General features: G+C 37.7%; 1 protein-coding gene across 3 annotated transcripts in view; it reads right to left on the reverse strand.

Moving 5' to 3' along the window:
- Window positions 1-14,573, reverse strand: part of FHIT (fragile histidine triad diadenosine triphosphatase) — a 1,429,439-nt gene that overhangs the window by 778,664 nt on the left and 636,202 nt on the right. For all 3 annotated transcript variants that reach the window (XM_043587808.1, XM_043587809.1, XM_043587810.1), the window contains one exon: window positions 8,738-8,857. In XM_043587808.1, coding sequence (XP_043443743.1) covers window positions 8,738-8,840 — 103 coding nt within the window. In that variant the 5' untranslated portion in view covers window positions 8,841-8,857. The remainder of the gene's footprint in view (window positions 1-8,737; window positions 8,858-14,573) is intronic.

The following is a 14,573-nucleotide window of genomic DNA, read 5'->3' on the forward strand; positions in this document are numbered from 1 at the left end:
GGGTGGAGAGAAGGACACAGTGAGGCTCAAGAGTCCCAGGTGAAGTCCTCACTTCCATCTAGTAGAACCACCTTTGGCCTGAGACTCAACCTTCCCATTTCAACTGCTCATTGGTCAACAAGGACAAAACAAAGTAGCAACTCCAAAAATGAATTACTCATCATAATTTATTATTTAAGTTTAATTAATTTCCAAAATATTTTTAACAAAAGATATTATGAAGTTGTATATGTGTATATACGCTTTTCACCCCTACTACAAATGCACACAGGAGAAATAGGACACTACCTCAGTCTCCTCCTGCTATAGGTTAAGCTTTACCCTAAATTGTTCTTAGAGAACTGCCAGGTCATGTAAGGAAGGTGGTCATTTGAAATAAAGAACTCTGTTTTCTCGTTTTGTTTTTAGAATAGTTTTTTTTAATGTTTACTTATTTTTAATGTTTCATTCATTTTTTTGAGACAGAGACAAAGACAGAGCATGAGCAGGGGAGGGGCAGAGAGAGTGGGAGACACAGAATCCAAAGCAGGCTCCAGGCTCTGAGCTGTCAGCACAGAGCTCGACATGGGACTCCAACTCACAATTTGTCAGATCGTGACATGAGCCCAAGTCAGATGCTTAACTAACTGAGCCACCCAGGTCCCCCTTATGTATTTATTTTTGAGGGATAGAGAGCACATAGGCAAATGAGGTAGGAGCAGAGAGACAGGGAAAGAGAGAATCGGAAGCAGGCGTGGCTCTGTCAATGCAGAGCCCAATGGGGCTCAGCCTCACAAACTGTGAGAATATAACCTGAGCCAAAATCGAGTTGGATGCTCAACGGACTGAGCTACCCAGATGCCCCTGAATTCTGTTGTTTTTAATTTATTGGTAAACCTGTGATTCTGCTGGACTCAATGGTATTGAAGAACAAATATCAGGTTTGAGTCAAAGGGTCTAACAGCAGCTTCCTCCCATCAGTCTTCATCTCTCTACAACCAGGGCTGTCACTGAGACATGGCCACTGGCATGTCCATTCCTGTTATTAAACTCTCAAAACCCTTCTGTATGTACTATCCCCTGTATGTTGCTCCTTCCTCTTTGCCTCCTCCCCTGGGGCTCCCCAGACCTCTCCACAATACAGAAATTGATAGGTTGATGTTTGACACAGCAGAGGTTTCCAAGAACTACCCTGACATTGGTCAGTGCCATGTGTCATACTAATTGTTTGCATATGAAAATAATGCCTCTGCCTAAGACATATCCACCCACATCCTGAGCCCCAACCGTGGCTACATCTAAGCCAAACCAAGACTCCTGAGGTACATTTAAAGCCTATAGAAGAAATCCCAGGAAATAATTTAGAACACAAAACTAGTTCCAAGATCTACTATTGTAGAGAGTTCCTAGGATAAGGCCCATTTAGAATTTGTGCCCAAGAGCTATTTGCAAATTTATAGTTATTTTTTCAGTCAATTAGTCTGAGAGAAGAAATGGAAGCTAAGTAAATAAATTAGATCATTAATTCGCAATAAATATAAATTATGCTAATTCTAAAAATTGAACATATATACAAACTACATATATAATAAATGAGGAATATACATAAGACTCTATTAGCAAAAGAAAGCCATCTTGACTTATTGTGTTGTGGAAAATCCATGTTTATTCCTTCAATAGATTTTAACAGTTTTGATATGTGTATGAAAATATAGGATAAACATTAACTGCCTACTGATGTTCCAACAAATCTATTTTCATTCCAAATGGAAATTAGAATATATTTTGCATTATTTAAGTTAATTACGTGACATTTCTTATGAATAATGATGTATTATTTCATTCATTACTTCTAATTATGTTCTGTTACAAGTGTGAGGCTGGCAACACCGTGGCCAGCCTTTCCCTGTTCCTCACAATCTGATGGCTTGCATGGGAAGCAGGTCAAAAACATGCCTGGAATATAATGAACAGAGTTCAGTAATTGTTAACCGTGATGATTTAAAATTACCTGGGGAAAGTTTCACATAGAAACAAATAGAAATGGGAAATGGCTTGTCCTGTTACAGGATATTCATTTTTGCAACTAATATGAGAAATATTCAAAGTGTTATTTTAATACCTATAATTACCATCCTGCCATTTGCTACAGCTGGAGACAGAGCACCCCTCATACTGTCCTCCCCCGCCCCTCCCTGTGCTCACGTACCAACAGAGTTCTATTTTATATCGACAGGCAGATTGTAAAGATATCTTTTTCTGGTGGTGAAAGTGATTCTATAGGCTTTGTGCAATTCTGAGAGAATGCAGCAACCTCCTAAAAGCTCTACTCAAAAAGCCAGTTGCATTTCCCTCCATTAATGCATAACCATGGTCAGACCTGCCCATTTCGCCCCATTCACAGCAGGGCCTGAAGCTAGAAGGTAAATCCTATTATAAAGAAGAGGTCAAGGTGAAGGAAAATCACTCAGAAGAGGAGCCAAGTGAACCACAAGGCCACCATATGCATATCCTCATCAGCCAGCACTCAGCAAGGAGCCAGGGAGAGACCATTGACAGTAGGAAGAGGCCAGGATGAGGTCTAGAGACCAATCTGCACATGCTTTACATCCACCGCCTCATGGGTGAGTCACCTTGGTTTGAATGGGGCAGGACAAAGGATATAAAATCCGCACATTGTTTTCCATCCAATTTCAAACGTTCCCTGCACACATACAAAGCATCTATTAATTCCTTCAGTATCAGGTGCCAACAATCCATCATTGTGTCTACAATAAAAACAAAGACACCAGTCTCAGCTCCAGGAACGAAAAATAAACCTGGGGGAGGCAGAACTTGGCAAGGAGCGTTCCTCTTTCTCCTCTGGTACCCAAGACAATTACTACCCACTGACCCTGCATGCAGCCTCAGAATCATCCTTAACACTGTGAGCTAATTACCAACCAAAGAAGTGGCATCTGAGATAAAATGCATTTGCTCTTTGTGCAGTAATTCTTCAGATGACCAGTCAAGATGGATGAGGGTCACACAAGGTTTGTCTTGCAATGAGGGTTGCCAAGATCATCTGTGGTGGGTTCTAGATGCTTGAAAAAAGAGATTAGTCAACTTAGTGAATGATAAAAGCATCCAAGAGCTTCCTTTGTCCCTGCTGACCGATGCCATCAAAGACTCTTTCTAGCTACCAACCCAAAGGTAGGTAAACATTTATACGGGAACCTTTCCCACAGAAACAGAATTGTTCTAACTGAACAACCACTGCCACATGCAGAATTCTTGAACACAATAACCTGTAAAATAAAGAAAAATATGACTGTAAGAAAACCGACTTGTCCCACTGCAGCTCAGGACAAAGGACAGCAAGATTGCCCTTGAATGTCTCTCCAAGAGTACTTTAAGCTTGCTAATACACGACAGGCATGCACAGGGTGGGGGGGCGGGGGGAGGGGGGAAAGACACACTGAGGGAAATTTTAAGAAAGAAAAACTATCTTTAGTAATAAGGATATTAAAATAGTGCCTGTGCTTATTTTATTTGCACAGGAAGGTTTAAAAAGAAACTCTTTTGAGAAATGAAAGATCATCAGATCGCTAATAACTGCAGTTTCCTGAACAATTAAAGAAATTCACAAGATTACAACCTACTCAGGAAATGACAAATATTTCTGATTTTTATGGAAGAACTAAAAGGGCACTTTTATCTATAGCATCCATTCCGTAAGAAGCACTGTTAAGTAATGAAGCTATTTTTATTATTTGTTCATTTGCTTCAGGAGAACTCAACACGGCAATAGTCTAAAAACAGACAACTTCCCATTGCTTGCTTGGAAAGGTAAAATCGTATATTAAAAGACATTTGCCAGAGTTTTCTTTTTTACCTATTAAACTTGGACCTTAGAGAACAATTTCCATTGTGCCCAACTTTTGTTTCTAACATTCAGCAGAAATATCTTTCAAGGGACATAGTCTAATTCTTCACAAATGCACTTTATAAAGCTATCCTCAATGCATCATCCAAACAGTGTCTGCACTTGATAACATTCGGTGTGCAATGCTCCTGTTTGGAAAAACCTGCTCTTTTTAAAAACTGATCCAATAAACTGTTGACAAATGATTTGTATAATAGAGTATGGCCAGCAAGCCAGGTTTATCTCTGTCATTACACACTGCATTCAACCCGTTCACAAACGTCGCCGTGTTCCCTTACGTTAGGGCCCCTTCTGCCATTCTGAATAGCAATCCAAAGATCAATACGCAGTCTGCTGAAAACACCAGGACATAACAAATGAATAATTTTACTTACCATAAAAGCCCCAGTCTCTAAATGGATTCCACTAATACTCAAATTCATTTTTCATGCTCAAGATGAGAGGGAGATGTAGCACAATGCAAGGGAACGGGGTACGGGGAAGTATTAACCATACTGGCTCAAATTTACTTAAGCCATGAACAATAGCCGGACTGCACTGAGGTCCATGAATAAAATGTTCACTACAGAATTCTTAAGATGCAATCTCCAAGATGATTCTGTTCTCTCACCAAGACACTCTGAAAAGCATTTTCCAGGAACAAGAAATTAATGGATTAAAGGCATTCTGACATACCCTTCTAGAGTGTTGCACCACAGAGGCCAAAGCCTGTTCAATCAGCTTTAAACACTGTTTGCGACAAGCAGAAGTATTTGCTTTCGGTGGGGACAAGGAGGGATTCAAGTGGGTCTTTTGAGAATGAAGTCAATAGTCTTGCTTCAAAAGTTTACCTTTGGCCCCTGATCTAACAGTTCTTTTCCTCCTCTGAAAGATATGAAAAAGTCAGTGAGCAAAGTCCTAAGAAAAAAAGGTTTGGGGAGAGGGAGCAAAATGTTAGAGAGGACACAAGTTCAAAGATGACATTTACAAGTCTCATGAATGGCACATTCCCCAAAGGCCACCTGAATACTCTTTAAAAAGAAAATCATCATAAATACAAAATAATAATTTCCCATTTATGTAAAGATGCCAATATACTGCCCTTAAAATACAGACTTGTCCATTGAAAACTAACAGGCAAAAAAAAATCTTTTTCCATCGGCCATCAATTCATTCACCACTTTTAGACTTAACTGTACCCTTGTAACACAGACATGTAAACAAGATTCCAACTGACAAAGCAGGAGGGGAAAGTTGGAAAAAATATAGCTTTAATAGGATACTAAAAGATCTGGAATAAAATGGGAACAAGATTTGGCTGGTGCTTGGGCATACTGAAAAGGCAGGATTTCCATGGACCCTTGTTGTCCCGCTCCATCAATCGAAATGATCCATATGCTCCTGATGATTACAGCTTCACTTAAAATTCAGGCAGGATAGTACTTTGGATGCTGAGGAAAAAGACGTGTAAGAGCTCCTGCCCCACCCCTTTCCAGGAACGAAGGACTCGGCACAGAGACAAACAAGAATGCACATAGTTCTGACACGAGGCAGACTGGGTAAGTGTTTGGCCCAATGCCTGGAACAGAGCAGGAGCTCTGTAATAAACTGCTGCATGAATCGACATGCAAATAAGGAGTCAAGGGTCACAGAGAGGACCACACATTTACTTCCTGAGAGGGCAAGGCGGGTATCAGAACATTTTAGTTGAAACAAAAAAGGATGGGTAGGATCTCATCTCGAAGAGAAAGGCAGGGTAAAGGTGGCCAGGGGTGGGGAACATGGTGAAAGGAAATACAACACCTGTTTAGGAAATAGTTGTAAAGGGGGAAGGTTGAGTCAAGATAGTGAAAATCTTTTAGGGGCGCCTGGGTGACTCAGTCGGTTAAGTGTCCGACTTCAGCTCAGGTCATGATCTCGCAGTTTGTGAGTTCGAGCCCCGTGCCGGGTTCCATGCTGACAGCTCAGAGCCTGGAGCCTGCTTCGGGTTCTGTGTTTCCCTCTCTCTCTCTCTCTGCCCCTTGACCAACTCATGCTCTCTCTCTCAGAAATAAATAAACATTAAAAATGGAAAAAAAAGAATAGTGAAAATCTTTTAAGATTATGCTAAAGAGTTTGGACTTTCTCCTTAAAAAAAAAAATTCATTATATTCACTAGTAGTTTGCAAGGGACTAGGAAGGAGAAAGATAGAATTGGGAGCCATGGTCTGAATGATGTGTGGGCTGGAGAGAAGTCCAGGAGCAGGGAGGGTTCAAGATGCTGTACGACTTAGGACACCCACACCAAGGGGCTCATCTAGGGCAGACAGAACAGAGCACTGGGGGAAGATTAAAGCCCGCTGCAGACATCTCACCATTTATTTTATGAAATGTGAGTGGGCAGAGCTATCCACAGCTTCAATTCCCAAATCACAAGACAAAAGAATATCGCTTTCTGCAGGCGAATGAGTAATGTATTAAGATTCTCCTCACCGTTGTCACCTAGTCGAGTTTACAAAGGTAAAGTAAAAAAATAAAAAAAAAATCACAAAATCATCATATAAAAAGGATTGTCTGAATACATTATCTACTGGTCCTGAGACCCCTTTCAACCCTGCAGATATGAAATGCCTCACTCAATATACAGATTATAAAAATGTCCTGGTTCTGTTATCCTCAGAAAGGGTCGGCTCCTTCTTGCTACTTTCCAAGCAAACTGAGGTTGCTCACTTTAATGCGACGTCCCTCGTGTCCCTGGCATTTACTCAAAGATAGGAGAACTGACCAGGACCCATTTCCAAAACAGCAGCTCCAGTGCCATCTGGAAAAAGACTAGTCATCATTTACTAACGGCTCACTATTCAGCTTGTGCATTTTCCTAGAGGCAGACACCTCAACTGAAGTACAAGCATGTCTATGACCTATATCTTGCATCACACCTGACAAAATTTGTTAAAAAGACCATGAAAATCAAGTTTTCTGCTATCAAGATATGAATTAAAAAAACTACAAAGCTAAATTCATTCTATTATTAACCATTAAAAAAGCAGTACAACTCTGCAACCTTCCAGGGCAAGGTATTAAAATTTGTTCATCTAAAATCACATTTTCATCCCAGGTCCCCTCTTTGATAGAAGATAAAAGTCAATTAAAGCTGGCACTCAAAGAGATATGGCATTTCAACCATATTCTTTTGACACCAGAATGCTCAACCATTAAAAAAAAAATCCACAGAGGAAAAAGACAACCACAAACTTGCAGCAGAATCAAACGAAAAAATAAAATGCTTCTGTCATTTTAAGAACTTCAAAGTCTCTTAGAAGAACTCCATATAAAATTGACATACAGCTTGAAAATTTTTCTTTTTTTATAGGACTTTCCTGAACCATTCCAGCTTTTATTTTTACTTCAGTAGACAAGAAATAATATTTTTAAATATTTACCATTTATAATTTAGACTATTTTTATAAATTTAAAGGTAAATATCAAGAAGTAATTTGTATTAGTAGTTTATTGCTGTTATCATTAGTTTTATAAATGTACATAATTTATTTAATCAAAATTAAATTCAAGCAATCCGGTGTCTACCATAAAATCACAATTCTCTTTTGGTGCTTTTTTTCTTATTTGTGTTTTTTTTCAATGTTACATCAGGTATATGGCCCAGAAAGGAGATTATTCCTGAAGTTCTCACACACTTTGAAAATTCCCATAGGGGAAAAAAATTATATATATATATATATACACACACACACACACACACACACACACACATATATATACACACATACATACATACATATATGTATGTATGTATATATATACATACATACATATATGTATGTATATATATACATACATACATATATGTATGTATGTATATATATATATATACATACATACATATACACACACACAATTTTAATTTACTCTGGAAAAAAAATCTTGAGATACTTATAGATTCAAAATTACAGAGACATTTATTTCAAAGTAAAATCATGTCTTAGTGTGGAAAATGTTTATTATCTTAAAATATGAAATTTTATACTTTATTGCCCTCTGCATAGTAAATTAAATTAGAGGGAAAGAGAAAAAAATAACTCTAAAGCATCAGTACAAAAGTCATTTGCACACAGTCACGAGTGACACTCTAAGCAAACACAAAAATAACTCCAGAACATTTCACCAATTCCTGCTGCTCCCGCTGCAAAGAATAAAGCTTCCAATGAAGTCAGTGGCAGGAAAGACAACAAGTCAATGGTCAGAGAGAAATAAAACTCTACCACCAATGATACTGGATGACCATCCAGAAGCTGGGATGCTCTCCAAGAAAAAAAAAATGCTATTTCAGATCCTAAAATGAAAATGACTATTTTGTTAGGTATATTGAGGTATATGAATTTACTAGAATGATCCCTAAAAGGTAAAGACACCAAGTCAATCACAAATCCTTAGGTAATACCTTATTTCCACATCACAAAAGTGCCAGCCAATCTCTATCTTACTATTAAGATTTGCTACTGATAACTGAAAACAAAGTATCCATGATATTCACTAGGCCCACTTTAGAAGCACCTATTTATTTACACAGCTACTATAGTGAAAAGGTCAAGTAAAAATTCACCTCCAAAGCCACGGTTGCTAAGCAACTCTTTTCAGAAAGTTCTGCAACATTGATCAAGCATATTACTGGTGCCACCAACTGGATTCGGAATAAATGCAACATCTTACCTGGTTTCTCCAAAGGGGGAGGAAGGCGGAGCCCTTTTCTTTTTCAGACCGACATTGGAAGCCAATGCTGCAATCTTCTGGTCTGTTAAGTTCAGAGGCATTTTATTTTTCCTCTCTTAAAACAAAACAAAACAAAAAGGATACGTCCTGGTACCACAGGTTTCCTGTTCACAAGAGCAAAGGACAGTTCTGTTTTGAGAAAAACCACAGAGGGCTTGATGAGGTGTTGGCCAAATCTGAATGACATTTCCTCACGGTTGAAACCTGAAAAAGAAGATGATTTAGGAAATGAGACTTTGTAAAATTCAGATGAGAAACTCAGATTATATACAACTCTAAAAAAAGCAAATTCCAATACTACAGATTGTTAGTTGCAAAGTAGAAATCACTGAAGCTGTTCCCCATTTAAGTCCACTAAAATGGATTCTTGGCAAATCCTCCTAAAATACTCTCCTCTCCTTACCCAGTGTTGCCTTGTTTTTAAGCAGAAGCTTGCACAAGGACAACAAAACAGTCTTCTTAAATCCCTCTGTAATTCAAGTCGTCACCTTAACCCAAAGTTACTAGGTTGCACCTGTCAGGTTATTTTTATCCATTCATTTCATCATTTTTGCTAAGCTGAAATTTTTAATTGTTAAGCATGGACTATAAACCATTTAATTCTTAAATGCTTTTCTCAAATGGTTTCATCTTTATTTATGTAAAAGCAATTTAGAAAAGGTACAAACACCGTTTGACCTTGCCTATAACTACCAAAACATGAGCACTTCCAAAGAACTATTCTAGTAAAAATTCCAAAATTGAAGGGAAAAATTTTGAGAAACAAGAAATAGCATAACAGACTTCAAGAGGAGAACAATTCCTGGTTAATGCAGGTTGTGAAATATTTCATATTCTCTTTTGGGGGGGGAATCATGGGAGTGGAATATGACTGAATCAGTATGCGGTGCGTAGCATTTGGGTACCAAGTAAGGGTTTTCCATCATTCCTATGCTTATGCATGGCAACGTTACTTCCTGAGTAACTAAGACCCTCCTTGGAAAACCACTCATTTTCCAATTCAGAAACTATCCTCCTATAAATCTGTGAGAATAGATCAATCCATGGGAAACCAGAAGATTACAAAACAATGTCAGTAAATGGTTGACTATTTTACAAAGCATACCAACAAATGTACAACTGTTTAATGATCCTCATGTTCTCAAAGACTCACAAGATACAGAGGGCCATGCAAATGTCATCTACTACCATCTAGAAGTGCCCACATGGCAAGAACCTAACACATGTCAGGGACTAAGACATAAAATAGAAGGTTTGCCTCAAAGATACAATACTGGTTTTCAGAACATTTACAACTAGCTAATAAAAATGACAGGCCAATGAGGATATTGAAAACCAATGTACCCAGTGGTTCTTAAGGTGTGTTTCCTGGACCAGTAACACCAGCATCACCTGGGAACTACTTAGAAATGTAAATTCTGAATTCCTACTCTGGACCTACCAAAGCAGAAACTCTGGGAAAGGGCCAAGCAATCTATGCTTGAGTAAGCTGCCCAAAGGATTGAGAACCATGATCAAACCCAATTATTTTCCCAATCCTTGGGTCCTTCCCTACAGAATCTTGGCCAACTAACTGGCTAGACTATGCATGAATATACCCAGTGATGGGAAGCTCACTATTCATTGCTTCTAAGACAATCAATTCCAGCCATTACATAGTTGCCCTTCCTCCAAGTCTATTTGTTTGTCATGAATTCATGCCTTGGAGAGGATGAAATACATATCGTGCAAGTGGCAGTGCTTCAGATATTTAGAGTTAACCTTTTTTCATTTCCCCCACAATTTTTTAAATAAACATGGCATTTCATTTCAGTCATTCTGCAAACAGCATTGATTCAATTCCACTACAGCTCTTGGTATGTCTTATGATTATTATTAACCTTACTTGGTTTTTGCTGGGGGTGGGGGGTAGGTTGCCTGCCCAGCATCTACTTTCTGTATTTCTGTCCATACCATCCTGATTTTTCTTTGGGTAATACCCACCCCCCACCATATTCTGTTTGTGGGGCTATTCCCACTGCCTGACTCTAGGGACAGGAAAGTGATTCAGGCATCCTTAGGCTTCTGTCACATGGCTGGTTCAAAAGCAGACACAGGACAAAACACGAGCCTCTGAAAAAAAAGGAGATCCACAAGAAGATTACTGCTGATGCTAAAGGGAAGAACTTTCTTTCTGCTGAGTTGCCAATCTGCTCACATGAACCAAAACAACTAAAAGTTACACTAAAAAGAGTCCACCTGACATCCAGAGAGGTGGGCAGAGCTAAGATACAGAGACCCATACCTGGTGACATTGTTTGAGAAGCTGGATCTAACAATGCTGTTAGGACTAATGTGCCCAGAATTTGTTTCCTCTAAAGGATGATTGTACAGAATTGACTTCAGCACAGGCTCTAGTTGATAAGCCCCTACTTAGAGTCCATGAAAAACGCTTCATTTGGTTTTCATTTTTCTCATCATTTCTCCTTCATCCTCTATGCCCAGTTCCATTCTTTCAACCACAGAGCTTCACTTTTTCATGATTAATGTATTGTTTATAATCTTAATTGCATTTTTATAAATATTGCCATGTCAAAAATACATAGGGCTCCTGCATGTTTTTTTTTAATTTGTATATAAATCATATCATGCTTTAAATGTCACTCTGCCTTTTTCTCCCCCCGTCAACACTGTTTTAGAGACTCATTCATGGTGCTCTAGGTACGCGTAATTCATTCCTTCCCAATGCCTATTCCCTCTCACTGGATTACATTATAGTTTTCCCTCTAGTGCCAAAGGACTAGCTTATCTCCAATCTTGAACCACAAATATCACAGATGACCACCCTTACATAGATTTCCCTGGGTATCTAGGCTAGAGTCCCATTATTTGGTTTTAATATTTAGATTTTCTAAAATAGAAGCACCAGTCTGCATTCCCAGCATCAGTATGTTTAGTCTTCTAGTTACTCACATTCTTGCCGGCACTTGAGAGTACCTGATTAGGTAGCTTTTACTGGTATGATAGACAAAATGGAACCCTTTACTTTTGTCTCTAGTGTGGTATGTATAAGTACATATTTCTCCTCCTTGAATTGCCAATTCATACTTTGCCCTTTTGTAGTGGTTTCCTCCCTTCTATTTTCTGATTTTTCAGAGCCCCCTGTATATTTAAATATGGATCTTGGCCTATTAAACATGACAATTATATTCTCACCATCTGTTAGTTTTCCTATCATATGATACATTAAACAGGAAGCATTCATTTTGATGTATTGATCAATTTTCTTTTTATGGTTGTGCCCTGTGAATCTTATGTAACAAACCTGTCTCCACTATAAGGTTACCAAAATAATATCTTAAATTTTTGTCTATCAGCTTTATAGTTTTTTTTTTTAATTTTTTTTTCAACGTTTATTTATTTTGGGGACAGAGAGAGACAGAGCATGAACGGGGGAGGGGCAGAGAGAGAGGGAGACACAGAATCGGAAACAGGCTCCAGGCTCTGAGCCATCAGCCCAGAGCCTGACGCGGGGCTCGAACTCACGGACCGCGAGATCGTGACCTGGCTGAAGTCGGACGCTTAACCGACTGCACCACCCAGCCACCCCATCAGCTTCATAGTTTTAACAGGTATTTAATCTACTTGAAACTTTGCTTCTGGTATAAAATATGAAAATGGTTTAATTTTTTTCCTTTTGTGAAACAGTTTCCTAACACCAATTGCTGGGAATGATTACACCAAATTCCCTTATGTGTAAAGGGAGGAGTCTGTACTTAAGATATTGTGATTCTATGCCAGATGCTGAAGAACAATGATGCCAAATTTTTTCTCTAAAGGGCCAGATTCAGCTGGGCACACAGTCTGTTCTAACCACTCATCCCTGTTATGGCAGAATAAAAGCAGCCAAAGACAATACATAGTAAATGGATGTGGCTGTGTCCAAATAAAACTTTATTCATAAGAACAGGTGGCAGCCTGGGCTAGGCTTGTGGGCTGTAATTTGCCAACTTCTGTTGTATAATGTTAATGCCTTGTAAGAAAAAAAAAAATCCTTCTTTATCTTTATTCTCCCATATAAATTGTAGATTCAGGTCTGCCCCATGAAAAAAAATTATTCCTGAGATGTTGATTGGAATTACACTGAATTTAAATTTTAATGGAGGAAATGCGACACCTTCATAATATTCAATCAATCCATTTATGAATGCTGCTTTTACGTTCTATAATACTATAATAAAACTCTTGTAATAGGGTTTTAAATTTCCCTTATATGTTTTATGAATTCTTTCTTAGATTTATTCCTAGATAGCTTTTAGTTTATGTCACTATTATAAATGATATCTTATCATCATCATAGTTTATAATTGGTTATTCCCAATACAGAGGAAAGCTATTGATTTTTATATGTTGCCCTTCCAAGCTGCAACCCCTTCCAAGCTGGCAAACCGTTGGATTGCTACTAATAGTTTCTGCTGATTCTTTTTGGTTTCCTATATAAATGATTTTCCTTAGAAATAATGACAATTACCTTCTCACTTCAATCTTTCTGCTTTTGTGCTTTTTTTTTTTTTTAATCTTGCTGCACTGGTTTGGTATCTGGTAATGTGTTGAAAGGTAAAGCAATGAGTTTAAACCTTTGAGTATAAATCCACTAGGAATGATGTCTGCCATACTTTTTTAGTACAAAGACTTTATCAAGCTAAAAAAAAATCTCTATTTTAAGTTGGCTAAGGGCTGATTCCTTAAAAAAGAAAAAACTTAGTTTTAACAATTTTTATCCCTTTGTCATTGATCACACAACTTCTTATTCTTTGTCATTAATGTGATAAATTACAGTAACACTTTTAAATGCTAAAACATCCTTTCACCTTTTAAAAAATTACACTTAGTCAAATTATTTTTTAATACACTGCTGGATTTGAATCTTAGTTTTTTATCATGTTCTAAGTTAGCCAATGCTTTTTAACGTGGTTTTTGTCTAAAAAAGAAATCCAACTTATAGGTTGGCTTTTCTCTGTTCAACAAGAAGTTTTATAAACAAGGATTTTCTGTTCCTTGAGACTTAAATAGAACTACTTGTCAAACTGTCTAGGCCTATTTTTATATTACAGGGAAGATTGTCTTGATAAGCATTACAATTTATTTAATGCTTACTGATTATGGGGTTTATTTCTTGCATCATTTTTTTTAGGATAAATTTAGCCTAAATCATTTTTTTTTCACCTAAATTAATCTTTATTGGTAAAAACTCACATTCTCTTTAACATATTGAAACTGCAATCCGTATTTACCTTACTTATTTTGTACCTATTCATAACATATATATTTTTATCAGTCATCCTGGGATTCATATCTTACCTATTAAGCTTCAAAGAACCTTTTCTTTCCGTTCTTTGCTTTTATTAATTTTGTCTATTACTGCTTATTTTCTGCTCTTATGTTTGTTTCCCCTGTTTTTTTCCCCCTTTCCTTATTTCTTCAGATTTACCATGTCACAGTCACTCTAATTACTTGAGCCAAACATTGAGCTTGCGGGGATCCCCTTATCATTAGACTGTGTCCTTTTAAATGTACTTTATAAATAATATAGCATTTAGTTTCCATCCATGGAACAACCTACCTTGATTAGTTTAACCTCATGCATTTATGCCAATTATTCTTCGAGCTTATTTGGAACATCCTATTTCACTTTTGTTTTCATCTTCTTCTTGCTTCACTTTATTTTCCTTCCTACCTTCCACTGACTAGGTCAATTTTTTTTCCCGTGGATATGAAAATTATACATCCTATTTCATTCAGTAGAGGCTATTCTTTAATTTTTTAATTTATTTTTTTAGTATAATTTATTGTCAAGTTGGCTAACATACAGTGTGTGCAGTGTGCTCTTGGTTTCGGGGATAGATTCCCAGGATTCATCGCTTACATACAACACCCAGTG

The sequence above is a fragment of the Prionailurus bengalensis genome, chromosome A2 (genome assembly GCF_016509475.1).
Source record: "Prionailurus bengalensis isolate Pbe53 chromosome A2, Fcat_Pben_1.1_paternal_pri, whole genome shotgun sequence".
Taxonomy (NCBI): Eukaryota; Metazoa; Chordata; class Mammalia; order Carnivora; family Felidae; genus Prionailurus; species Prionailurus bengalensis.